The sequence below is a fragment of the Bufo bufo genome, chromosome 3, assembly GCF_905171765.1.
Source record: "Bufo bufo chromosome 3, aBufBuf1.1, whole genome shotgun sequence".
NCBI classification, from domain to species: domain Eukaryota; kingdom Metazoa; phylum Chordata; class Amphibia; order Anura; family Bufonidae; genus Bufo; species Bufo bufo.
Genome location: NC_053391.1, coordinates 84,608,561 through 84,635,039, shown reverse-complemented (window position 1 = coordinate 84,635,039; position 26,479 = coordinate 84,608,561). Strand labels below are relative to the sequence as shown.

Genomic DNA, 26,479 nt, shown 5'->3' with positions numbered 1-26,479 from the left:
GGAAAATTCCGAGGTTTGGGGCTTCCAGGACCTCCCCCGTGTTACTCAGGTGAATTAAGTTGGTTATATCTTATGGGGATGTTTTGTGGGAAATAAAAGGTTAATTATTCATGTATATGTTTTCAATAAACGGCTGCTGTGGCCGATATAATCCAACTTGGTGTCCGTGTCTTATTGGGGTTCTGACGGGGCCAGTTTAGAAGGTTGGGGCTTGTGGTAAGTGAGTCAAGGGTTAGTAGGTGACTGATCATGAGGGGCGAGCGGGTAATAACCAATACCCCGTCAAGACAGAGCCGGACTGGGGGCGCAGCCTTGGGGGGAGGCGACCATGACGGGGGGCTGGTTTGAGGGAGCCCCTGGGGAGGGATTGGTCAGTTTAAGTTATGGGGGCGGTGGAACGAGGGGTTAAATAGGTGAGGGCCCGGGATGAAGGAGGCCATTTTGTGGATAGAACGGAGCTCCCACCCACCCACCCTTGTTGTTCAGGTTCCAGAGCCTGGGTCAGATGGGGGGGGTTGGGGAGGGGACGGAGTGGGGTGATCGTGTAATGAATAAGTAAAATAAAATGTTATTTATTTTGTCACGGCGGCTGTGGCGGTGGGAGGTCCTTGAAGTTGGAGAGATTCAGGTGACGAGGATGGGAGGGCCCCACGGTTGGGGCTGGACTCCTATGGCTGGTGGTCGGTTGTGGCGGAATTTGGGCGAGCCGTCAGTGGTGCCTCTGAGCTGGTGCTTAACGGCTGGGGGCAAGTCGGCTCAAAAAGGATACTGGGAAAATTCCGAGGTTTGGGGCTTCCAGGACCTCCCCCGTGTTACTCAGGTGAATTAAGTTGGTTATATCTTATGGGGATGTTTTGTGGGAAATAAAAGGTTAATTATTCATGTATATGTTTTCAATAAACGGCTGCTGTGGCCGATATAATCCAACTTGGTGTCCGTGTCTTATTGGGGTTCTGACGGGGCCAGTTTAGAAGGTTGGGGCTTGTGGTAAGTGAGTCAAGGGTTAGTAGGTGACTGATCATGAGGGGCGAGCGGGTAATAACCAATACCCCGTCATGGATCTGTGCAATGTCTGCGTGCCTTGAAGAGCCATTCAAGGATGAGTACATTTGCACTAGATGTAATCATTTAGCATATTTGGAAGCCTAGATCGTGGATCTAAAAAAGCAGCTTGAAATACTTAGGGGCATTGCATACCTGGAGATAGGCTTAGACCTCACTGTGCAGGCACTGACTGGGGTCAGTGAAATGGAGGTGGGAGGAGGAGGGCAAGATCAGGACTATCAGGTCAGTTGTTGGGTTAATGTAAGAAGGAGTAGAGGGAAAAGTGCCAGGGAGGCTAGTCCTGAGCGGGAATGCCCTAGTAAATATGCCTGTTTGGCTGATATTAGGGATGAAAGCCCAGGGCCAGCAACACTGCAGCAGGGCGTTTCTCCTAGCAACCAGGAAGATGACCGCTGCAGGAAGGATGGGAAAAGGAGTGCAGCAAAGGTTAGACAGATGCTGGTGGTAGGGGACTCTATTATTAGGCGGACAGACAGGGTCATCTGTCACCGAGACCGTGAATGCTGAACAGTGTGTTGTCTTCCGGGTGCTCGGGTTCGGCATATTGTGGATCGGATTGACAGATTGCTGGGTGGCGCTGGGTTAGACCCAGCGCTCATGGTACACATTGGCACCAATGACAAAGTCAAGGGGAGATGGAAGGTCCTTAAAAATGATTTTATGGAACTAGGAGGGAAGCTCAAGTCCAGGACCTCCAAGGTAGTGTTTTCAGAAATACTACCAGTGCCACGAGCATCACTAGAGAGATAACGGGAGCTTAGGGAGTTAAATAAGTGGCTCAGAAGGAAGGGTTTGGGTTAATGGAGAACAGGTTGGTTAAAGGCTCTACAGTAGGGACGGGCTGCACCTTAATGGCGAGGGTGCAATTGCTCTGGGGGAAAAAATGGTTAGATGGCTGGAGGAGATTTTAAACTAGGATCTGGGGGAAGGTGGGGGGGTTATACTATTAAGGGGGTAGTTAGTGTAGATAGAGAATGGGATATAGGAGGGGACAATGGGGATTTAGTGGGGGCTGGGGTTAGTGAGGAAAGTAAGGAGAAGACTGGGCAAAACTATACACCGATGAAATATAGAACTGCTGGTAACAAGAACCTGTTACATACAAACATCAACCAAGGAAACCAAATAATCATGGATATTCACTTTACAGGTAATAGTAATTTAAAATGTATTTTCACAAATACCAAAAGTCTAGTGGGCTAAATGGGCGAGCTATAGTCTATGGTACTAGTAGAACACATACAGCTGCAAGAAAAAGTATGTGAACCCTTTGGAATGATATGAATTTCTGCACAAATTGGTCATAAAATGTGATCTGATCTTCATCTAAGTCACAACAATAGACAATCACAGTCTGCTTAAACTAATAACACGCAGGTGGAAAAAGTATGTGAACCCTTGGATTTAATAACTGGTTGAACCTCCTTTGGCAGAAATAACTTCAACCAACGTTTCCTGTAGTTGCAGATCAGACGTGCACAACGGTCAGGAGTAATTCTTGACCATTCCTCTTTACAGAACTGTTTCAGTTCAGCCATATTCTTGGGATGTCTGGTGTGAATCGCTTTCTTGAGGTCATGCCACAGCATCTCAATCAGGTTGAGGTCAGGACTCTGACTGGGCCACTCCAGAAGGCGTATTTTCTTCTGTTTAAGCCATTCTGTTGTTGATTTACTTCTATGCTTTGGGTCGTTGTCCTGTTGCAACACCCATCTTCTGTTGAGTTTCAGCTGGTGGACAGATGGCCTTAAGTTCTCCTATAAAATGTCTTGATAAACTTGGGAATTCATTTTTCCTTTGCTGATAGCAATCCGTCCAGTCCCTGACGCAGCAAAGCAGCCCCAAACCATGATGCCCCCACCACCATACTTCACAGTTGGGATGAGGTTTTGATGTTGATGTGCTGTGTCTCTTTTTCTCCACACATAGTGTTGTGTGTTTCTTCCAAACAACTCAACTTTGGTTTCATCTGTCCACAGAATATTTTGCCAGTACTTCTGTGGAACATCCAGGTGCTTTTGTGCAAACTGTAAACGTGCAGCAATGTTTTTTTTGGACAGTAGTGGCTTCCTCTGTGGTATCCTCCCATGAAATGCATTCTTGTTTAGTGTTTTACGTATCGTAGATTCGCTAACAGGGATGTTAGCATATGCCAGAGACTTTTGTAAGTCTTTAGCCGACACTCTAGGATTCTTCTTCACCTCATTGAGCAGTCTGCGCTGTGCTCTTGCAGTCATCTTTACAGGACGGCCACTCCTAGGGAGAGTAACAGCAGTGCTGAACGTTCTCCATTTATAGACAATTTGTCTTACCGTGGACTGATGAACAGCAAGGAAAAGGCAGAGTTACTAAATGTTTTTTTTAGCTCTGTATATACAAAAGAAGAGAGAGGAGCTGATGTCTGTAGTGTGGGGCTGTTAGTACATCCAGTAATATACTCAATTGGCTAACTGTAGATATGGTCCAAGCTAAGTTAAATAAGGTAAATGTGAACAAGGCTCTGGGTCCAGATGGATTACACCCAAGAGTTATTAAAGTGCTAATTTTATTCATTGATGTGCCCCTGTTTTCTGGCACAAGACAAATGTGGTGCCCATATTCAAAAAAGGATCTAGGTCCTCCACAGATAATTATAGACCTATAGGCTTGGAAAGTATAGTTTGTAATTGGATTGAAAACTGTCACCGTGTCCAGAGAGTTGTGGTCAATGATTCCTATTCAGAATGGTCCTGGGTAATAAGTGGTGTACCCCAAGGTTCAGTGCTGGGTCCTCTATTATTTCATTTATTTATTAATGATATTGAGGACGGGATTATTAGCACCATTTCTATTTTTGCAGATGACACTAAGCTATGTAGAACTGTACAGTCTATGGAAGATGTCCATAAACTGCAAGCTGACTTGAACACTGAGTGATTGGGCATCAACTTGGCAAATGAGGTTCAATGTGGATAAATGTAAAGTTATGCATCTTGGTAGTAATAATCTCCGTACATCATATGTCCTAGGGCAGCGGTCCCCAACCACCAGGCTGCGGCCCAGGACCGGGCCCTGGAAGATTGTTTGCTGGGCCACGGCAATACAGAGGAGCGGAGACAGGCTGCGTGTCATAATCCCGTGAGACCCGTGACCTCCTGCGGCGGGTCTCGCGGGATCACTGCTGGAATGACACGGTGGCGCGCCACAGGCAGAGCCACAAATTGCGCACCAAACTGAAGCCCGCCGCAGCCCGCAAGTTCGGAGCAAGTACGGGGGGGGGGAGCGAGATGATGATCAGTGGCACTAATGTCTGAATTCTGAAAGGGGGGCCCGCGCTGGCCATATGAGGGCAGGGCAGAGGCAGCAAATAATAAGGGGTCAAAATGAAAATGAAATATATAGAGGGGCAAAAAATGAAATATATAGAGAGTGGGGGCAAAATGAAATATAGGTAGAGAGGGGGCCTCTGACAAAACTTTGGCAATAATAACCGGGTTATTATTGCCAAAGTTTTGCCAGTGGCCCCCTTTCTCACTATATTTCATTTTGCCCAAATTCTCTATATATTTCATTTTCATTTTGCCCCCTCATTATTTGCTTCCCCTGCCCTGCCCTCATATGGTTGGCGCGGGCCCCCCCTTTCTGAATTCAGACATTAGTGCAGGTTATAATAACCGGCACTAATGTCTGAATTCAGAAAGGGGGGACCCACGCCGGCCATATGAGGGCAGGGCAGGGGAAGCAATTAATGAGGGGGCAAAATGAAAATGAAATATATACAGAGAGGGGCAAAAAAGAAAATATATAGGAGTGGGGGAAAAATGAAATATAGTGAGAAAGGGGGCCACTGACAAAACTTTGGCAATAATAACCATGAGCACCGCCGTGCCCCGTCGGCCACATGAGGGGCATGGCGGTGCTCATGGTTATTATTGCCACGGTGGGGGAAATTCAACATTTGCCCTGGGGCCCATAGAATTCTAGTTATGCCACTGTGGCAGGCGCATGCGCGCCCGATGAGCACACCACGACACGCTGTACAGCGGGAAGGAAGGAGAGCGTTCCTTCCTTCCAACTGTGATGTCGACCAGCCACTGCCACCAATGAAAATGCTTGAAAAGGGCTAGTGAGGCAGGGATTGGTTAGGTCCCACTTCCTCACCAATGAAAATAAACATAACGGCCCAAGGAGGGAGGGGGGTTGTCGGCATCCAGTTTCAGCTAGTATCTGAGGGAGTGAGCGGGAGAATGACCTGCAGTTCCTTTTCCATGTCACCTTGAAAATATCAGCAGTGCAGCAGAGCCCAGTGCAGCAGATACCCTAGTCAGTTTTAAATCACATTTAAATATTAAATGCAATCGTTATATAGTGTTATATATTTTAATATGCACCTTGTGTTTTGTTATGCACGTGAATCAGTCAACGCCGATCGGCACCCCCTATGGGGCATAGGCGGGGCGCCAACCCCTAAGCGCCGCCCCAGAAACCCCACCCCCCACCCCACCCGATCCCTGAGAAAATTGTCTTGCATGAAACTGGTCCTTGGTGCAAAAAAGGTTGGGGACCACTGTCCTAGGGGATGTAACACTGGGAGAGTCACTTATAGAGAAGCATTTGGGTGCCCTTGTAGATGGTAGATTAAATAACAGCATACAATGTCAATCAGCTGCTTCTAAGGCCACCAGGATATTGTCATGCATTAAACGAGGCATGGACTCGCCGGGCAGGGATGTAATATTACCACTTTACAAAGCGTTGGTGCAGTTCAGTTCTGGGCACCGGTACATAGAAAGGATGCTCTGCAGCTGGAAAAAGTACAGAGGAGAGCGACTAAAATGATAAGGGGCATGGAGGGTCTTAGTTATGAAGAAAGATTAAAATAATTACATTTATTTAGCCTTGAGAAGAGACGTCTAAAGGGGGGACATGATTAACCTATACAAATATACACTTACCTAAAGAATTATTAGGAACACCTGTACTATTTCTCATTAATGCAATTATCTAGTCAACCAATCACATGGCAGTTGCTTCAATGCATTTAGGGATGTGCTCCTGGTCAAGACAATATCCTGAACTCCAAACTGAATGTCAGAATGGGAAAGAAAGGTGATTTAAGCAATTTTGAGTGTGGCATGGTTGTTGGTGCTAGACGGGCCGGTTTGAGTATTTCACAATCTGCTCAGTTACTGGGATTTTCACGCACAACCATTTCTAGGGTTTACAAAGAATGGTGTGAAAAGGGAAAAACATCCAGTATGCGGCAGTCCTCTGGGCAAAAATGCCTTGTGGATGATAGAGGTCAGAGGAGAATGGGCCGACTGATTCAAGCTGATAGAAGAGCAACGTTGACTGAAATAACCACTCGTTACAACCGAGGTATGCAGCAAAGCATTTGTGAAGCCACAACACGCACAACCTTGAGGCGGATGGGCTACAACAGCAGAAGACCCCACCGGGTACCATTCATCTCCACTACAAATAGGAAAAAGAGGCTACAATTTGCACGAGCTCACCAAAATTGGACTGTTGAAGACTGAAAAAATGTTGCCTGGTCTGATGAGTCTCGATTTCTGTTGAGACATTCAAATGGTAGAGTCCGAATTTGGCGTAAACAGAATGAGAACATGTATCCATCCTCTGATGGCTACTTCCAGCAGGATAATGCACCATGTCACAAAGCTCGAATCATTTCAAATTGGTTTCTTGAACATGACAATGAGTTCACTGTACTAAAATGGCCCCCACAGTCACCAGATCTCAACCCAATAGAGCATCTTTGGGATGTGGTGGAACGGGAGCTTCGTGCCCTGGATGTGCATCCCTCAAATCTCCATCAACTGCAAGATGCTATCCTATCAATATGGGCCAACATTTCTAAAGAATGCTATCAGCACCTTGTTGAATCAATGCCACGTAGAATTAAGGCAGTTCTGAAGGCAAAAGGGGGTCCAACACCGTATTAGTATGGCGTTCCTAATAATTCTTTAGGTGAGTGTATAAATGGGCCATACAAAAAATACGGTGAAAAACTGTTCCATGTCAAGAGCCCTCAAAAGACAAGGGGGCACTGCCTCCGACTGGAGAAGAAAAAGTTCAGTCTCCGGAAGCATCAAAGCCTCTTTACTGTAAGAATTGTGAATCTATGGAATAGACTTCCTGAGGACGTGGTCACAGCAGGAACAGTGGACAGTTTTAAAAAGGATTTAGATGAATTCTTAAAAGTAAACAACATAAATGCTTATGAAAACGTGTAGAATTCGGAGTCTCAATTCTATCTGGGATTCAAGTCCCCACCTATCCCTTGGTTGGACTTGATGGACTTATGTCTGCAGTTTACTGGCACAATGCTTGGAGAAAAAAAGCAGAATGAGGATGGAGGGTATGACTGAATTTTTGTCTATGCCTCGAGTAATTAAAGAGTTAATGAAGACATGTTACATGATGACAGCGATGCAATGTAATGCAGACAGCACAAAGAATATTCATTACACTTTTGTTCTTCTTTAATGCTTCACTTAGACTGAGTGAACAGATACAATTATTGCTTCATAATCTTTTTTTTCTCATTTTTTTTCATATCACTAAGTGAAAAGAATAGAAAATTCTAAAAAGTCACAGAAGAAATTAGAAGTTAGAGATTAGAACAAATTACTCACAGTTTCCATTTTGCAGGTTCGCTCGCCTTTTCTCTTCAGATTTCATTTTTGCTTTAATATACCACTGGCACCTTGAGGGAAAATAAAGTGAACATTATGAGGAGAGGTTTTTTTTTTCCTTTACACGTTAACATTTGCAAAAGCACAAAGAAACAAAGCAGTTATAATCTTACAGCAGAAATCCTCATAATATATGACGCACATACATTGCCAGTAATACGGAGAATCAGTATGGGTTTACTTTATAGGACAATTTGCCGCACATTCTCCATAATACCACAGACTCAGATATTCACATGTTATGACTTCTAGATTAGCCCCGGGAGCATATTTAGGGGGGAATGGGGGCATCATTTACATTGCTGTGTGGACTAAGGAGACTGAGTTCAGAAATCTTGCTGTAATCTCTAAGGAGCTCAGTCTGATAGGGGAACTGGGGGTCTAGTTGGTAGTTATAAAAATTAGTCTGTCCCCAGTGACATCCATATGTAACCAAGAGCAGTGTCAAAGCGGCTTTCCTCACCTGATTACAACGCTGCCCTTAGTTTAAAGATCCGCATTTCCCCTGCAAAGAAATTCCATTTTTTAGCAACATGCAAATCAGGCTTTTGTGCAACAAGGGCGTCACCATTGCTCTCGTTGCACTCACACACTGATTCTCTTTTTCCAGGCCCTCCCTTGGACCGCTGATTGACAGAGCCAGGCAGTAGAGACATAATGTTGCCTTTGCTCGGTCTGAAGTAGGGGCCGGCAAGAGAGAGGAGAGTAGCTTGCGTGCAACAAGCACATTTGCGACACCCTCATTGCACTAAAGCCTCATTTGCATGCTAAAAATGGAATTTAGTTGCAAGGGAAACTGCGGATCTGCAAACCAAGGGCAGCGTTGTAATCAGGTGAGTAAAACTGACATGTTTCTCACGTTTCAAACTGCTCACACTGCACTGTGGGACACATATACGTAAAACCTTAGACTTTTCTGTCTGTAAAGCTACAAAAAAGAAGCTTGGTGGTATATGCAGATCAGGATTGCAGGTGCGCAGGGGCAGTGGCTATTGCTGCAGATGCCCAGGACTTCTTGCATTACTCGTCGATAACTCCTGCCCTGTTTAGCTTTTATCCAGCCCAATATCACACCACCACCGGGCCCGGGCCATACAATACCCACTGTGGGCATAGGCATCAATGAACAGACTGCACATGCGCCACTTACTGGTGCAAAGAGCACATCACCTCCCATTGCTATCTCTAAGGCTAGTTTCACACGAGCGGTAGAGATCCGGCAGGGAACAGTCTGTCAGATCTCTCTGCATTTCAGCATTGCCAGAAGCTTAAAAATCTCCATCTGACCCCAATAACTATAATGAGGACCGGCGGAGATCCGGCCACGACCCTTCAAATATGCCGAGAATACCCAGCTGCTGTGACTTCTGAATCTGACAGATGACTACTCCTTCACTATTCTCCCTACCTTTTCTCAGAGTGAGGCCTCATTCACACTTCAGTGTTTGATCAGTGATTTCCATCAGTGATTTGTGAGCCAAAACCAGAAGTTAAGCTGTGACGAATACCACACCTCACGGCCGCCTGACATCAACTACGTCGAGCTCTCGAGATACTGTATGGTCACTGGTTACCAAGACGTGACGTTATGCCCTCCTTAGGAGCGCGTAAGGTCAGCTTGATACAGTTTACACAGACACCTCCCATGCAGGCACAGAGAGGCAACAAGCTGAGGGAGCCTTTTCACTGCCACCAGTTTTTCGTTTGATATAAGCCCGGTCCGCTAACAGGATTATATAGGGTGAGAAACTAACCCGCAATAGTGTATAACTAGGCCAAAACATGGACGTGGGGATTCGTGATTGAGATACCAGAACAGCACAAGATTAAATGATATATTTATTTGCCTTAAGGGCTCACTAGACATAACACGATATACAAAGGGAATATATACTGTGGTCTGAGGTTTAGATACAGGTGGCGTGGTACAAACACGCGTTCTGAATTGCTCTAAGGCTTGGCTGTAATCACATGGGAGGCAGTGATGTCAGCCGTTTCCCGATCCCTTCCAAACAAGTGATGCAGCGTGACCCCCTTCAGAAAAAAGACACACCCGTTGGCTTGCATGGGCCTTTTGACCTGTAGCCGGCCCCTCCCCTCCCCTCCCCTCCCTTCCTCTGGGATGGGTCCACTCCCCCTTTTCTTGTGCTGGCAGCCAAGGACCCACTAAACCCATTAGGGCTCATAGCTCCAGACCAGAATGTCACAGGGAGATGGTTCTGGGACCAATGGATCCGCCTGGGTTCCAGCTACAGGTAGAGTCCAAACATGGTACCATTATTAGGTTTCTGTGGAAATATCTGTATATCTCCCCTCCCTGACCTCCTATTACCAACCTACGACCAGGGCCATGTTTGTCTTGGCCACAGGGTCAGAAATATATATCTGGTTTATGCCTGTGATGGACGGGCGATTCATAATTCCTTATGAATCGCCCGTTCCATGATGTCTGAGGGGTATGATAGATCTGGGCAAGAGCTGAGACCCCCTACAGTAAGCCAGCCTCCATGCTGGCTGGTTGAGGTGTGAATTTGTATGCATGTAGCCTCCTTGAAGCCAGAACCCCTGTGGAGTACACTACCTCTGCCATCTGACAGCAGATGGCTGGAATGAGATCATGGCTGACATTAAACAATAATTCTACAATCCTCACAGAAGCCTACACAGAGATAAGGTGTAATGGAAAGATCTGCGCCTGTTGTGGTTTTGACACGCACCTGGTTTTGGCTCACAAATCACTGATGGAAATCACTGACCAAACACTGAAGTGTGAATGAGGCCTTAGGCTAGTTTCACACTAGCTCTAGAGATCAGGCAGGCTGATCTGGCAGGGAACAGCTTGCTGGATCTCTCTGCACAGCTTGAAAGAAGCAAATGAACAAACATGAAATCAGTAATGTTCTCCTTCAGTCAGCGACAAGGCTATATGACATATGATGTGTTTTGGGTTGGTCACATGACACTTGATGGTCATGTGATAAGTAGGCAATACATCTGGGCGGTAGGCTGTTAAATGTAACCCGCCTTATAAAAGCAGCAGGTTACATTACAATTTAATGGCGCCATGTGGCTCTGCAGATCACTGTGAATGAGCTGTCATAAGACAGCTGTGGTCACTGAAGATCCCGGAAACTAACCAAAGTGGTCTCTGAGAATGTAATCATGACAAATGTCACAACGATCCTCTGTGAAGAAAAGCCAGCAGGGATGCGCTTAGTAAAGATCCTTGGTGTGAGAGTGGCCCCTGCTGGCTGTAAAGTGAACTGTGATCCTATTCTGTGAATTAACCCTTTCCTGCAGGAATTGATTAATTCCCTTTTTTATAAAAAATAAAAAGTAAAATTAAAAAAATATAGATATAGATATTAATTTTAGTAATAGTATAGTAGACTATGTACACACACATTTTCCCCCTTTTTTTTTATTAAAAAAATAGTCACTTTGAAGGAGTTTCTAATGTTTTATCACTGTACAACAGCTGTTCTATGCAATAGAAAAATAGGCTGCCAAAATCTAAAATACGTTCCCGCCATTTGAAGTTTTGCTCTCAGCCCAGCCAGTAGATTAATTACACAAGTAGCATCCATTTTCACAGTACAAACACAGAGTAATGGTTATAGAAATATTTCGTCTTGAAATCTTTTGTAAAAAATAAATAAATAAGGAAAAACATATATTTTTAATAATTGTCAAAGGTTTTCTTCGATATCTTTAAAAAAATATATCTATTGTATAATAGCACAAAGGAAAGGTCTAAGGTCTCCTGTGAAAAGTAATATCTAATACATGTAGGCTGACTCCGAAACTAAATAGTTATTTGCAGTTAGATAGGCCCATTGCTGAAACTGAAAAAGTGGCCTGGTAAGGAAGGGGTTAAACACTCTGGTAAAGAAGTAGTTACTATATTACCCAAAGGTGATTTTACAAGCAGAATTTGGCTGGGTTCACACGAGCGTGTCCGGATTAGGTCCGGATGCGTTCCGGGTGCATTGCGGCAAACCCGCGCGAGTAGGTACGCAATTGCAGTCAGTTTTGACTGCGATTGCGTTCAGTTGTTCAGTTTTTATCGCGCGGGTGCAATGCGTTTTGCACGCGCGTGATAAAAAACTGAATGTGGTACCCAGACCCGAACTTCTTCACTGAAGTTCAGGTTTGGGTTAGGTGGTGTGTAGATGTAATTATTTTCCCTTATAACATGGTTATAAGGGAAAATAATAACATTCTTTAATACAGAATGCTTAGTACAAGGTCAATTGAGGGTTAAAAAATAAAAATAAATTAACTCGCCTCCTTCAATTGATCGCGTAGCTGCCGGTCTCCTGTTCTTTCTTCAGGACCTGTCAAAGGACCTGTGGTGATGTCACTGAGCTCATCACATGGTCCAATCACATGGTCCATCATCACGGTGATGGACCATGTGATTGGACCATGTGATGTGACGTCACCACAGGTCCTTTAGCCGGCAGCTCATGATTAAAGAAGTAAGAAGAGATCGGCAACTACGCGATCAAGAGGAGGAGGTGAGTTAATTTTTTTTTTCTTTTTTAACCCTCGATTGACCTTCTACTAAGCATTCTGTATTAAAGAATGCTATTATTTTCCCTTATAACCATGTTATAAGGGAAAATAATACAGTGAATAGACTGTCATCTTAGCAACCATGCTTGAAAATCGCACCGCATCCGTACTTGCTTGCGGATTCTTACGATTTTCACTCAGCCCCATTCACTTCTATGGGGCCTGCGTTGCGTGATAAACGCACAATATAGAGCATGCTGCAATTTTCACGCAACGCACAAGTGATGCGTGAAAATCACCGCTCATATGCACAGCCCCATAGAAATGAATGGGTCCGGATTCAATGCGGTGCAATGCGTTCACCTCACGCATTGCACCCGCACGGAAATCTCGCCCGTGTGAACTCAGCCTTAAAGGTGTTAGTGGATATGTTATAACACATTTTATGATCCTGTGCAGTGGGTCTGACCCCCTATACGTGGAGGCCACCATTAACATGCTCTCTGCTGCCTTCCTGTCAGAATTTAAGGCAGGAATGACACAACAGGGCGCACTTGCCAAGGAATTACTACAACCTATTTGGCGTATCTTTGGCATTACACCTTTCAGCATGTTATTTGCAACGGTTTAGAAATGAATTCTGTTTGCTTCTGGTGGATAATCGCTCAGCGGATGAACCAGCAGGTGCTTATCTCAGCCTGCCTCTCCAGTACGAATAGACTCATCACAAAAGTTACCAAGCGACAGTTCATCAAATTGCTAATTCCAAAGAGTGCGGCAAAGCACATCTGTAAGGGGCCCATCCTCTTCTCCAAAGTGAGATTTGTTTTAAATTCCCACAGTAAATGGAGTATTTATTCACAATTTCCCTGCCTGATGTTCATTGAATGATTTCCTATGAAAGCCCCTTATCACTGCCCTTAAATGATACTTCAAAATGAATTTCTGATCTTCTGAGCACATGAATGAGGAGTTTACATGCTCCGCATCTACATAAAACATTAGAGCAGATAATGTCTAATAGCGGTACGGAGAACAGGGGGCGAACGCAGTGTCACAATCCATCATACTTATTATGTGTGCGTTCGCTGCATGTATTGATTGGTAAAGACAATGGGCGAATCAGACTTTTTATCATAATGGGAAAATGGAAGTTTAATTTCTATTTATGTACTAAAGAGAATACTGGACCGCCAGCTTAATTCCAGGCAATAAAATCCTATTATTACTAGAGATGAGAGAAGTATTCCAAAATTCCATTCAGCTGCTACTCAAATTTTTGCAAAAATATTTGCTTTGTGACGAATTACGGTGATTGCACAGCTCCCCATCATTGTACCACTCAGATGCCACATTCATAGCTGATCGCAGCATCTAATAGTAAAAACAGAGTGTTAAATAAATAAAAAAATATATATAAATCATACTTAAAGAGGTTCTGCAGTTCTTTTAAACTGATGATCTATCCTCTGGATAGATCATCAGCATCTGATCGGCGGGGTCCGGCATGCTGGACCCCCGCTGATCAGCTGGCCCAGTGACTTCACGACTAGTATCACTGGCCTGGGCGCGGCTAAGCTCCATTCAAGTGAACAGAGTTTAGCCCCGCCCAGGCCAGTGATACTAGTTGTGACATCACTGGGACGGAGGAAAACCGAGAGAAGGCAGCACCGCTCCTGGAGCGCCGCTGCCTTCTCAAACAGCTGATTAGAGGATAGATAATCAGTTTAAAAGAACCCCTTTAATTTATCCATTGGCTCATGAAGGACCGCCCGCCGCCATCTTGATTGAAGATCTGACGCAAAATCTCGATCACGTCATGCATCACTGTGCACGGGATTTCGAGCGAGATCTTCAAGCAAGATGGTGGTGGCCGGCCTGTCCCGAGCAATTGGATGAGGTAAGTACTATTTTTTTAGTTTTTTTACACTATGGGTAGTATAGCTACCTATGTACAGGTAGCACTAGGAAATTTGGCTTGGCAGCGGATCAAATTTATCCTGAAATTCAGATTGGACCCCCGCCGATCTGATATTGATGACCTATCCTGAGGATTGGATAATCAATATACAGTAAATACAGTGGACAACCGCTTTAATAGTGGCACAACCCCTTTAATTTGGATATTAATGATGTCATCAAGATGTGTTTGTATTTTTCCTAGAGCTGCTGGTAAGTGTACACCATTATCTTAAAGGGGTTGCCCATTGTAGACAACCATTTCTTTTTGACAGATCTCCTGACCACTAGCTGATCACGAGGGCCCTGCTAATGGTAAATGACCCCAAAGAGTTAAAGGGAATGGATTTTTTTTTTTTTTGACAGTTTAAAATCAAATAGTGAAACACTTTTATTTCAATCTGTTTTTATTTTCTTATTGTAGATTTTTTTTTTATTTTCTGTTCATGATTAAGGAGGCAGCCATATTGCCTGAGCTGCTAACAGAATTCACAAATTCTGAATTTTCCAGTGGCCACATGGACCATGGAACCAGTGGTTCATTGGCTTCTGTGGGAGAGGTTTTCTACACATGCTGTGTGACCTGTGCAGAGTTCATTGTGCAGAGAGGGGGAGTAGGTAAGCTCTGATTATCGTCTATAATGAATGAAGGAACCTGTGTTATCTACACAGTATATAGTTGTTATCTGTCATTGTAGTCGTGCCTGCGATGATAATGAGATGATAATGACAACAGAAAAGCAATCTCGACAGAGCAGGATGTGTCAGTCTATTATTAGTTGCCAGAGTGAAAACAGCAAGATTTTTGTATTTTTTGTTTTAAATATACAAAGTGACATGGAGAATTAAAAATAACACCAAAAAATGTCTTTTAAAAGGCTGACATATTCCCTTTAAATAAAAAATCTGCGGAAACATGTGTTCACACTCACTCTATGGGATAATATATTGCATGACATCATCTATTTCTGTGGTTAAACATTACATGAGAAAACATTTACTTTGCTGATGTGCAATGAGCTGCAGCATTATCTCATGATAGATGTATTCCATCCTCAAAGGAAAGCAAGGCAGAATCACGAAGGTAAAATGCTTAATGTAGCCTCATCCCATGTGATGAGCTGCGACATGCTACAGGTCCTGCAGTCTGTGCTCTGAGGAGAATGAAGACATAAGATTTGTTCCCGGCTCCCTATAAATATTGAAGGAATTATAGCTAATTGGATTCTGAGGAAATGGTAATGAAACACTAGATGTTATCTGCACCATTAAAGGTGCATTGACTCTAACAAACATCTGCTGAAATCCACTACCTACCTCATAATTACTCATTCTTTCTGCTTCATGACTATTTATTCATTGCACGGTATTAGGACGTGGATCGTTTCATTCCTACAGTTAAAGCGCTCCATGCATCTCGTGGAAGCAGCAATGTCAAGTGCTGAACCAATGTATAGGAAAATGGAGGCTGCACAATGATGTGATATACCCCTATAGGACAACAGCAACCGGATACACAAAATGGACTTGATTCCTACACACCAGAAGCAATGTAAATATTATTAACATATAAATGGTCTCAACCAGGTGTCCTGTGGAATGGGAAAAATGATTGTGAGCCATATGCCCTAAGGTGCTACAAATACATGTGTGTGAAATGTACTGTATTTGATGTGAAACGGGACGGTATATGTTCAAAGACTGCGCTGTATATTGCTAGCATTTGCCAGGAATTAGGGGGTTAACTGCCATGTTGGCTACAACACTGGGTCAGGCGGTAGAGTAGTGCATCACCATATTGTGCGGCACATTACCATAGCGCATAGTCAGTGGATCTCATGATAAAACTCAGAGCATGCAGCTGGTGTAAAGAGGACCAGCCACACTGCTTGAAAGTTAGCTAGCAAGTGGCAGTCGTTTGTCATTGTTTATTCTACAAAAATTAAATATTGGATTGCAGATTGGTACAACAACTCAAATGAGTGGGGGAACAAAATGCACACTATCGCTCCATTCAGACAGAAGGCTTGGGACCCCTCATTCTCGGTATCGCAGAGAATCAAACTCTCATTTATCACCTATTCTGTGAGAACCCATTTAAGGGTACTTCCACACTAGCGTTTTTCTTTTCCGGTATTATCCTAATGTTCTGAATGAAGAGCATTTTGTTCAGTATGCATCAGAATGCATCAGTTCAGTCCCTCTTACATTTTTGGGCTGGAGAAAATACCGCAGCATGCTGCAGTTCTCTCTCCAGCCAAAAATCCTGAACACTTGCCAAAATGCCGGATCCATTGAAATGTATTAATGCCGGATCCAGTACTAAGTGTTCCAGAAAACCGGTTTCCCGATCTGCGCAGACCTTTAAAAATGACAAAATAAAAAATACCACGTCCGTTTTTTCCGGATGACAACCTGAAAGACGGATCCGGTATTGCAATGCATTTGTCAGACGGATCCGCATCTAGATCCGTCTCACAAATGCATCAGTTTGCGTCTGGATTGCCAGATCCGGCAGGCAGTTCCGGAGATGGAACCACTGCCGCAAGTGTTTCTCTCTTGAATGATTTCCCTCTAATCCCTAGTGTTCTTATTTATATAAGAAAATGCTGATGTCTAAAGGCATATGGCCAGACTTGTTGAATAATAATAAATGGCTGTTGCTGCAGCCTTTTTCAATCAAGAAGCGTGTTTCAGCTAGTTGGAGGCGTAAGAGGCAGGAGGTGTTTCATGAGGTTAAGACAGTCATAAGTCCCTCCAGTCATGAATGAAGGCGATGACCGACATTACGGCTCTGTTCACAGTAGAGACTCGGGGCCCTCTGTTCTTGGGATTGCTGGAGGTCTCAGCAGTTGGAGACTCAACGATCCAACATTTATCCCCTATTCTGTGGGGTAATAATACTTTTCATGGAATAATATACATAAAATGGAATGTAAAATGTACTTTATTTTCCAAGATGAAACATGTTCATGCTGTGTTGTCCATCATGATAACATGGAATCAAAACTGATATAAGAATACAGAGAAAAAAGTGTTGGGTGCCAACACAGAATGGTTCTGCTGGGACTCAGAACATCTAAAGAGACAGGGTTTAAATGCTATGTACACCATCGGGGGCAATTTTTTATGACAGTATTTGACTAGTTTTGGGCTAAAAATAATTTCTTCAATTGTGCCGTTTGTCACAAAGGGTTAACTGTCTAGCTTTGTGAATGGTACTTTCACTTTGTGCTGTCATCTAATAAGCCTTATCTCTAAATTACTAAAAGGTCATACACACTTATTTAAGCCACATTCTTATCAGTAAGATAAGAATTGAGCTATAATGAGTGTTTTAGATGGTCACATATCAGAGATAAGGAACAGAGTGAAAATTCATCGCCTGCTACTACAGAATCTCAAGGCTGCACAGAGACATGTGTTCAACATTTTTAATAAATGCTAATTGAAAAAAAATACGATAATAAAAAAATAAAATGCCCCCAAAGGTGTACATAGCCTTCAAGGTTGGACTCTCACTTTATGTTGTTGTGATAGGTCTGGCTGTGAAATCCAAAACCATCCCTGGGGTGATCTGGACATTAACGAAAGGTGCACTATAAATACCTATGTTGCATAAAGGAAGGCAAAAGCAACGGCCGGGGATAATCCTTTATAATCTAATAATAACGCGTTTTGAGGAAAAATCTCCTTCTTCAGATACACTTAGACATAATACAGCATACATCTACTCAACTTTTATATACGGTACATACAAATGTCACACTATGGCGGGAAAAACAGCCCCGGGAAAGGAGGAGTTTCTAAGCAAACATTCCGTATAATCATAAAAAAAGAGACTCGGAATAAAATGGTCCATATGTTAGAAAGTTATTGATGCATAAAATACTTAGATAATAGGAAATTAACTGGAATATTAAACATATACAGACAGCGGCTCCTGGATTGTGTTGCTTAGCGACCAGGGATGCCGCTTATTGTAGAGAGAAGAGGTTCGCTGAAGCGCTAATTCATTTGATTTAATTTATTATATGCACTTATATAGCGCTGACATATTCCACAGCGCTTTACATACATTAGCGTCACACTGTCCCCAATCTAAGTTCCCTATCAGTATGTCTTTGGAGTGTGGGAGGAAACCCACGCAAACACGGGAAGAACATATAAACTCCATGCAGATGTTGTCCTTGGGCGGATTTGAACCACTGAGCCACCGTGCTGCCCTATCATGTTATTGTACCCAGCAGTGTGATATTGTTGGCCGATCATATACTTTGGGATTAGGGACAGGTGCAGTGCTGTACTAGCGCTGACAAGGGCTGGATCTTGTCCAGAAAAGTAGAAAGGTGCGAGCACATCGATTGTTTAGCCCTCGCACCGGTCCAAAAGGGTTGCCAAGGACATAGGAGAAGCTCCCCTCTATGGAGACATTTCCGATTCGGGTCAGCAGAGTGTATATGGTGGTAGAAAGTTTAGGCTTACTCTGCCATATAGGAAGGGGGAGGAAGGGGAAACTTGAGACCGACGGTTTGCTCTAAAGCAAACCCATAGTATATGATCAGGCATAAATGTCTTTAAAGGGGTTGTCCAGCCATTAATATTTTTGACCTATCGTCAGGATAGGTCATCAATATCTGATTGGTGAGGGTCCGACACCCAGCACCCTAGCTGATCGGCTGTTTGTAGGAGGCAGTGCTCCATGCGCGCGTCGCTTCCTCTTCATTACACTGCACTTCGTCTCTGCAGATTTGGCAGTGCAGTGTAATACAAGTACCCGCTCCATTCAAGTGAATGGAGCGAATACTTGTAATTTCACTACACCACCACTCAGCAGGAGACAAGGCCTGGTGTGAAGACCAGGAAGCGGCGCTCACATGGAGCGCCGCCTCGTCTGACAGCTGATTGGCGGGGTTCCAGGTGTTGGATCCCCACTGATCCGATATTGATGACCTATCCTGACAATATGAGTAACTGCTGGACAACCCCCTTAATATCATACTGTTCACATCGTGTATTGCCTCATCGCTTCGGCGCTCCTCTACTCTTTACACTGAGTGGTGTCCTGGGTAGCTTAGCAAGCGCTACAGAGGCTGCTGTCTGTATATGGTTAACCCCTTAAGTCCCAGGCCCATTTTTGGTTTCGCATTTTATTTTTTCCTCCCCATGTTCCAATAGCCATAACTTTTTAAATTTTCCATTCATATAGCCATATGAGGGCTTATTTTTTGTGGGATAAGTTGTATTTTTTAAGGGCACCATTTAATTTACCATGTCTGTTATTGGAAAACGGAAAATAAATTCTTTTTGGGGTTAAATTGAAAAAAAAAGAAAAAATATATATATATATACACTCACCTAAAGAATTATTAGGAACACCTGTTCTATTTCTCATTAATGCAATTATCTAGTCAACTAATCACATGGCAGTTGCTTCAATGCATTTAGGGGGGTGGTCCTGGTCAAGACAATCTCCTGAACTCCAAACTGAATGTCAGAATGGGAAAGAAAGGTGATTTAAGCCATTTTGAGCGTGGCATGGTTGTTGGTGCCAGACGGGCCGGTCTGAGTATTTCACAATCTGCTCAGTTACTGGGATTTTCACGCACAACCATTCCTAGGGTTTACAAAGAATGGTGTGAAAAGGGAAAAACATCCAGTATGCGGCAGTCCTGTGGGCGAAAATGCCTTGTGGATGCTAGAGGTCAGAGGAGAATGGGCCGACTGATTCAAGCTGATAGAAGAGCAACGTTGACTGAAATAACCACTCGTTACAACCGAGGTATGCAGCAAAGCATTTGTGAAGCCACAACCTTGTGGCGGATGGGCTACAACAGCAGAAGACCCCACCGGGTACCACTCATCTCCACTACAAATAGGAAAAAGAGGCTACAATTTGCACAAGCTCACCAAAATTGGACTGTTAAAGACTGGAAAAATTTTGCCTGTCTGATGTGTCTCGATTTCTGTTGAGACATTCAAATGGTAGAGTCCGAATTTGGCATAAACAGAATGAGAACATGTGTCCATCCTCTGATGGCTACTTCCAGCAGGATAATGCACCATGTCACAAAGCTCGAATCATTTCAAATTGGTTTCTTGAACATGACAATGAGTTCACTGTACTAAAATGGCCCCCACAGTCACCAGATCTCAACCCAATAGAGCATCTTTGGGATGTGGTGGAAAGGGAGCTTCGTGCCCTGGATGTGCATCCCTCAAATCTCCATCAACTGCAAGATGCTATCCTATCAATATGGGCCAACATTTCTAAAGAATGCTATCAGCACCTTGTTGAATCAATGCCACGTAGAATTAAGGCAGTTCTGAAGGCAAAAGGGGGTCCAACACCGTATTAGTATGGTGTTCCTAATAATTCTTTAGGTGAGTGTATATATTCCGCCAAGGTTTTTGGGGTTTTTCATCATGGCATTCACTGTGTGACTTCCTTATTCTCTGGCTCAATATGAATACAGCGATACCTAACTTTTATCGTTTTTTTTTGTTTTATTACTGTGAGGCAATGACAGGCCTCATATATGAAGGATGGTTTGTATCTCTGAGAATGGTGCAAGAAAACTATTAAGGAGATGCATATCGAGGTTTGCTGTGGTGCACCTGAAACGGGCCACCAAGCTATCCGGCCTTGGTGGAGTAAAAGCCGTTAGCTTGTGCGTCCACTAGGATAGATAGTGGACACTATTGTTACCTAGTATAGCTCTTAACAGCTAATCCGGGCCTGGCTTTTACTGGGAGTAAGCAAAGAGCTGGGTGGCTGCTTACTCCCCACTGTCCACTCCGGGTTTTGTACGTGGCTCATGTCAATGATTGTGTTTAAGGCTAGGGCTACATGGTGACATGTGTCACGCAACAATTTTTATAATAATAGTCTATGGTGTCGCACTGCGACATGCTGCGACTGCAACACGACAGTAGCAAAAAATCCATCCAAGATGGATTTTTCTGCGACTGTTGCGTCTCAGCGCGACACCATAGACTATCATTATAAAAATTGTTGCGCGAAATTGGTGCGACAAAATGTCGTGCGACACATGTTGCAGTGTAGTTGTGCCCTATATGTTGCGCGACTTATTGTCGTGTGACACATGTCATGGTGTAGCCCTAGCCTAAAAGTCAGCAGCATGATGCAGGGTGTATCTGTGGAGTAAGAGGCTGCAGATCACACACTGCAAGGCACGTGAGAAGGAAACACTGGCCTGTGGACTGATTAACTGACCCGGCTGCAATCCGGCTGTAACTGAACTGTAAGTTGGCTGGAACAAACAATAAACAGTGTTGAAGAGACTTTGTTGTGTCCCTGCCTTTCTTCAAAACTGGTCATAGGAGCCCACGGCATTACACTACTTAAAATAAAAACCTTTGAAAAAAATGTTTTTTTTTTTGCATTGCCCTTTCAGACAGCCATAACTTTTCTATATTTTGGTATACAGAGCTGTATCAGAGCTTGTTTTTGGCGGAAAAAAACTAGTTTTTATCGGTATGTACGACTTTTTTGTGGTATGTACGACTTTTTGATCACTGTTATTCAATTTTTTGGGGGTAAAAGGTGACTAAAAAATGGCGATTCACGTGGTTTTCATTTTTTTCAATTACAATGTTCACCGCAGGAAATGTAAAAAAATATTTTAATAGTTCTGACATTTTTGGAAGCGGAAAAACCTGATATGTTTATTTTTTTATTGTTAATATATTTTTATATGTAAAATTGTGAAAGGGGGGTGGTATAAACATTACATTTTCTTTTACCCTCCTCAGGGGGCTAGAACCTGGGATATTTTGATCCCTTGTCCTAGTCACCCTAATAGAGATCTATTAGGGTGAATAAGATTTTAACACACTCCCTGCTGAGCTGTGCTTTGTGCACAGTTAAGCAGGGAGCTTGCCATGGCAGCCTGGTAAGCTTCAGAAGTGTCCAGGCTGCCAAGGTAACTGATCGGAGCCCCATGATTCACTGCAGGGGCTCCAATCGGAAGGCAGGGAGAGCCACATCCCTCCTCTTTGCCTCATAGATGCCTCGATCAGTCTTGATCACGACATCCGAGGGGTTAAATGACAGGGTGCCGTGGGATCGCTGTTCCCCCGTCATTGTGGCTGGGTGTCTTCTGTAGGATACAGTCGGCAACTGCCGCATATAGAGCAGTCTCACTGCAGCAGCCCACTCCATACAAGCCCTCAACCACTGTGACGTACCGGTTCAGTTATTATTATCTAAGTGTTTTACCTTAAAGCGTACCTACTGTAAGTTAAAAAATAAAATTACATAATGGCTGTTGTGCTGCTCCTGTGTACAATTCTAACGTTGAAGGACCAGTTATGTTTGGGTTTCCCTAATGTTTTTTTACAACTATATTATTCCCTGTTTCAGCTGCACAGCTAGATGCATTTCACTCAGAAGCAAGGGGCATCTCCCTTTTGCCAGCATTGTACTGCTGTGACATCCTTCACCTTACTTCCCACTTTACTTATTTTCAGCTCCAGAGCTCAAAGAACAAACAAAGAGGGATAAATCAAATTTGAAGAAAGGCAGGAAACTCTTGTGATGTCAGAAGCAGCGTAGAAGCAGTTCCTTTATCAGGTTCACGGCTAGCTCTGACACCCCCCCCCCCCCTCCCTACTTTCTCTGAGCTGTTTTCTGAGTCTCTGTTACCAGGGACAGATCTTGTCTGTACATTAGGTGGAAGTGAGACCCCTAGTGGCCATGACTTTCCAGCTTTTTTTCAGGTGGATGCAGGCAGTTTTAAAATGAAGTGATTTAGAAATTTGCTAGTTACACAATTCTCTATTAAATGACAAGAGATTGTGTGAAATTACAGTAACTCTTTAATAGCTTTCTAACATATAGACCACTTTATCTAGAGTCTCTACTTTTAGTTTTTTTGGATTATTTAGAATGTTTGCTAAGAACCTCCCGCCTATGTGTATAAAAGTGGAGTGGTTATATTCTGTATCTGAAGAAGGGAATTTTTCCACAAAACGTGCTATTATTGGATTATAAAGGATCTTTTGGATTATCTCTGGCCAGTGTTTTTGCCTTCCTTTTTTGCAAAAAAAGTATTCATAGCCTCTAACAAGTGCATCAAAACGATATTAAAAGGGATATTTCGGCCTCATCTGAAACATTTTGAAATAGATTTTTTTTTACATACAATACCTATCAATTAATCTACAGCAGAACCCCCAGTGTGGATGCAATTTTTCACCCCACTGATATACTGTGTTTTTGTGACTGGTAGTTTACATAAAAACCACTGGAATTAGTCTTTAAAATTCATACCATGATTTCTAAAGGCCCACAGTTATAATGTGTCCAAGAGCACCTCAAATCCCTCGGAATATATAAAGAATGTTCAATATTTCAAACTTATAGGATCAATATACATAAATGTATTGTCACTTTGCTGACAGAATTTGATGCCTAGAGGTAAAGCCTGACAGCTCACTTACCTTTCTACATAGCAAATAGTAGGGACAGGGTTATTAGTATGAGGAGAAGATCAGAGGAACTCAAAACAATCAATCACAGGAAACATATGGCAATTCTGATAGAGCATCGTAGTCTTAGCTGGCCTCTAGGCGATAATCCCCAGACGCACCCTATTCTGCAAGCAATGTGAGTTTCCTTCCATATATTCTAACTAGTTATTCTCTAGAAATGAGCCTGTATCCCTAAGCTGGTGGCTAGCTCCAGGACATGGGTGAACACCTAGGCCAAAGGTTGACGATACTTCATAACCAAATGTTGAAGGGGTTGTCCAGCCATTAATGTTGCCGGTCACGGTAATTAGCCACAGGTCTCTGCTGTAAGAAACAGCAGAGACCTGCTGGCCATGCCGCCACCTGCACGTGCGAGCGGGCGCCATGTTTACACATCACTCCAGCGCCGTTTATGTACGGTGCTGGTAGCGAACGGGTTAATATGCAAATTAGGCCTTTGGTGCAACGAGGGAGTCACCATTGCTCTTGTTGCACACAAGCTCCTCTCCTTTCTGTGGCCAGCCTCTCCCTCGCTATTTTGTCAATGCCTGGCCCTGTCAATCAAAATAGCCAGAAGGGGGCTAGCAATAGCAATGGCAGTGCCCTCACTGCACTAAAGGCCTCATTTTCAAATTAAGAAAAAGTATCATAACTCAAGAACAGAGCCTCAGATCAACAAAAGAGTGTTTTAATCAAATGGATCAAAGCTATGTGTCCGTGCAAAAAGCGGGATAGGGAGGTCGCTGGTGAAAGATTCCCTTTAGGCCTCATGCACATGACCGTATTTTGTTTCCGTGTCCGATCCGTTTTTTTTGCGGATAGGATGCGGACCCATTCATTTCAATGGGTCCGCAAAAAATGCGGACAGCACACCGTGTGCTGTCCGCATCAGTATGTCCGTTCCCTTGCTCCGCAAAAAAAATAGTGCATGTCCTATTTTTTTCTAGTTTGCGGACAAGGATAGGCATTATTACAATGGATCCGCAAAAAAAAACGGATCCGCAAAAAAAAACGAATGCCTTACGGAACGTCATCCGTTTTTTTTGCGGATCCGCAATTTGCGGACCGCAAAACACATACGGTCGTGTGCATGTAGCCTTAAGGTGCAGTTAGTGATGACTATGAATTATGGAAGGGACATTAAATGCAGCCCCATCCGAAGTTTCTACCATAGAGTCTAATGGTTATCTCTGCTGTAGGCATCATCCCTATTCTACAGCAGTTCTGCGACATCATAATACGTGCATGTGACATCATTATGGTTTTTTACCTTGCTATGATATGACATTGTACATTGAAACATTTTATCTGCGCTATTTCAGTGCTATGACATCATAGTGTGCATTATCCCTGTACTGTGACAACATTTGTCAGTTTGTAAAATTCCCATCGTGCAACATCACTGAGTAGAGTTTCTCTTTACTGTGACATCACCGTGTGCATTATTCAACTACTGCGACATCACTCTATTATGCCTGTGCATAAGGAGGACTAAAATAGTCACAAGCTTTTCATGTTCTGAACATGCTGCTGAAGGTCGTCCGGATGGACTGGGACGCCATTACAAGTTTTGCTATGGGGCCCCAATGTTACTTGTTAAAGAGGGGTTGTCCTCTTCTTAACAGTTTTAACTAAATGCCCATAAACTGCAGGATGTAGCACACTAAAATGAAAACAGGCCTTTATGTCACCTCGGTGGATGGTCCGAGGGCCCGGCTGTCCTTTGTTTATGTAAATAATGCAGAGCCATAGCTGCCCCTGGGATACAAGATGGTGGTGATCTCATTATTTATGTACGCATGTGACCGCTTTCTTGGCTTTCCCTGCTTGCACCAGTTCCGCTACTGTCTAGCGCCATGCTCAGAACATCCAGCATGGAAAGTGGTCACATATGGGCATTTCCAAAAAGTTTTTAGAAAGTTGCCAAACTCTTTAGGCCCTGGATATGAAAGATAAGCTACAATGCAAGGCTACTCCCATTATTTCTAAGAAATGGTCAAAATCGGCCATTTTAACCCACATCTCTCTTCTGTGTATAGACAATGTTGAGCTGCTAGGTTAAAGCAGACACCCCTATGACAGTATTATCACTTCACTTTGAATGACTGCTGTCTCCACCTGCACCAATTTTGGAAGATGATCTGATGCACTGCAATAAAAAGCAAGATCAAATGTGTCTGGAATTAGCCAAATTTCTTTGCAGTCTTGGCTTTCAATTCTTGGCTTTCCACTGATATATATAGTTTTAATGGAGGCGCTTTTATTCCTCATAAATAAGACATTATGCATGACGTTAATATATGGATATTTTATACTGACGAGCATATGTTCTGCAATTTGCTTGAATTCTTGGTTGTCATTCTACATTTGAGGCAGTGTAGAAGCATTATCCCTTTTTCTCTTTGTAATGAAGAGATCTCTCAAGGATGATACTTTACTGTTGTGTTGAGTGAAGCACTTTTAATTGTAAATTCTATCATGGAAAAAAAAAGGATTGGGCCTGTTGAAATGTAATCTGCAGTAGGAAATACAAAATAGCAAATCTTAAAACTGGGTGATATCGGTCCTTCTATTTTATTTATCACATACAGTAGTAACCTACATGTGAGTATACTGTGCAAATGTTTCAGTTTATAAAAAAATGGCTGGATGGTTTTCTGGATATAAGTTTTTGGAGGGACTCCATGTATACTAGTTCCATTCCAGAGTGATCAACATTCTTCCTATCTGGACTTTTAGCACGG

General features: G+C 43.3%; 1 protein-coding gene across 1 annotated transcript in view; it reads right to left on the bottom strand.

Moving 5' to 3' along the window:
* Positions 1–26,479, bottom strand: part of EPHA6 (EPH receptor A6) — a 1,083,458-nt gene that overhangs the window by 247,913 nt on the left and 809,066 nt on the right. The window contains exon 9 of the mRNA XM_040423272.1: positions 7,704–7,774. Coding sequence (XP_040279206.1) covers positions 7,704–7,774 — 71 coding nt within the window. The remainder of the gene's footprint in view (positions 1–7,703; positions 7,775–26,479) is intronic.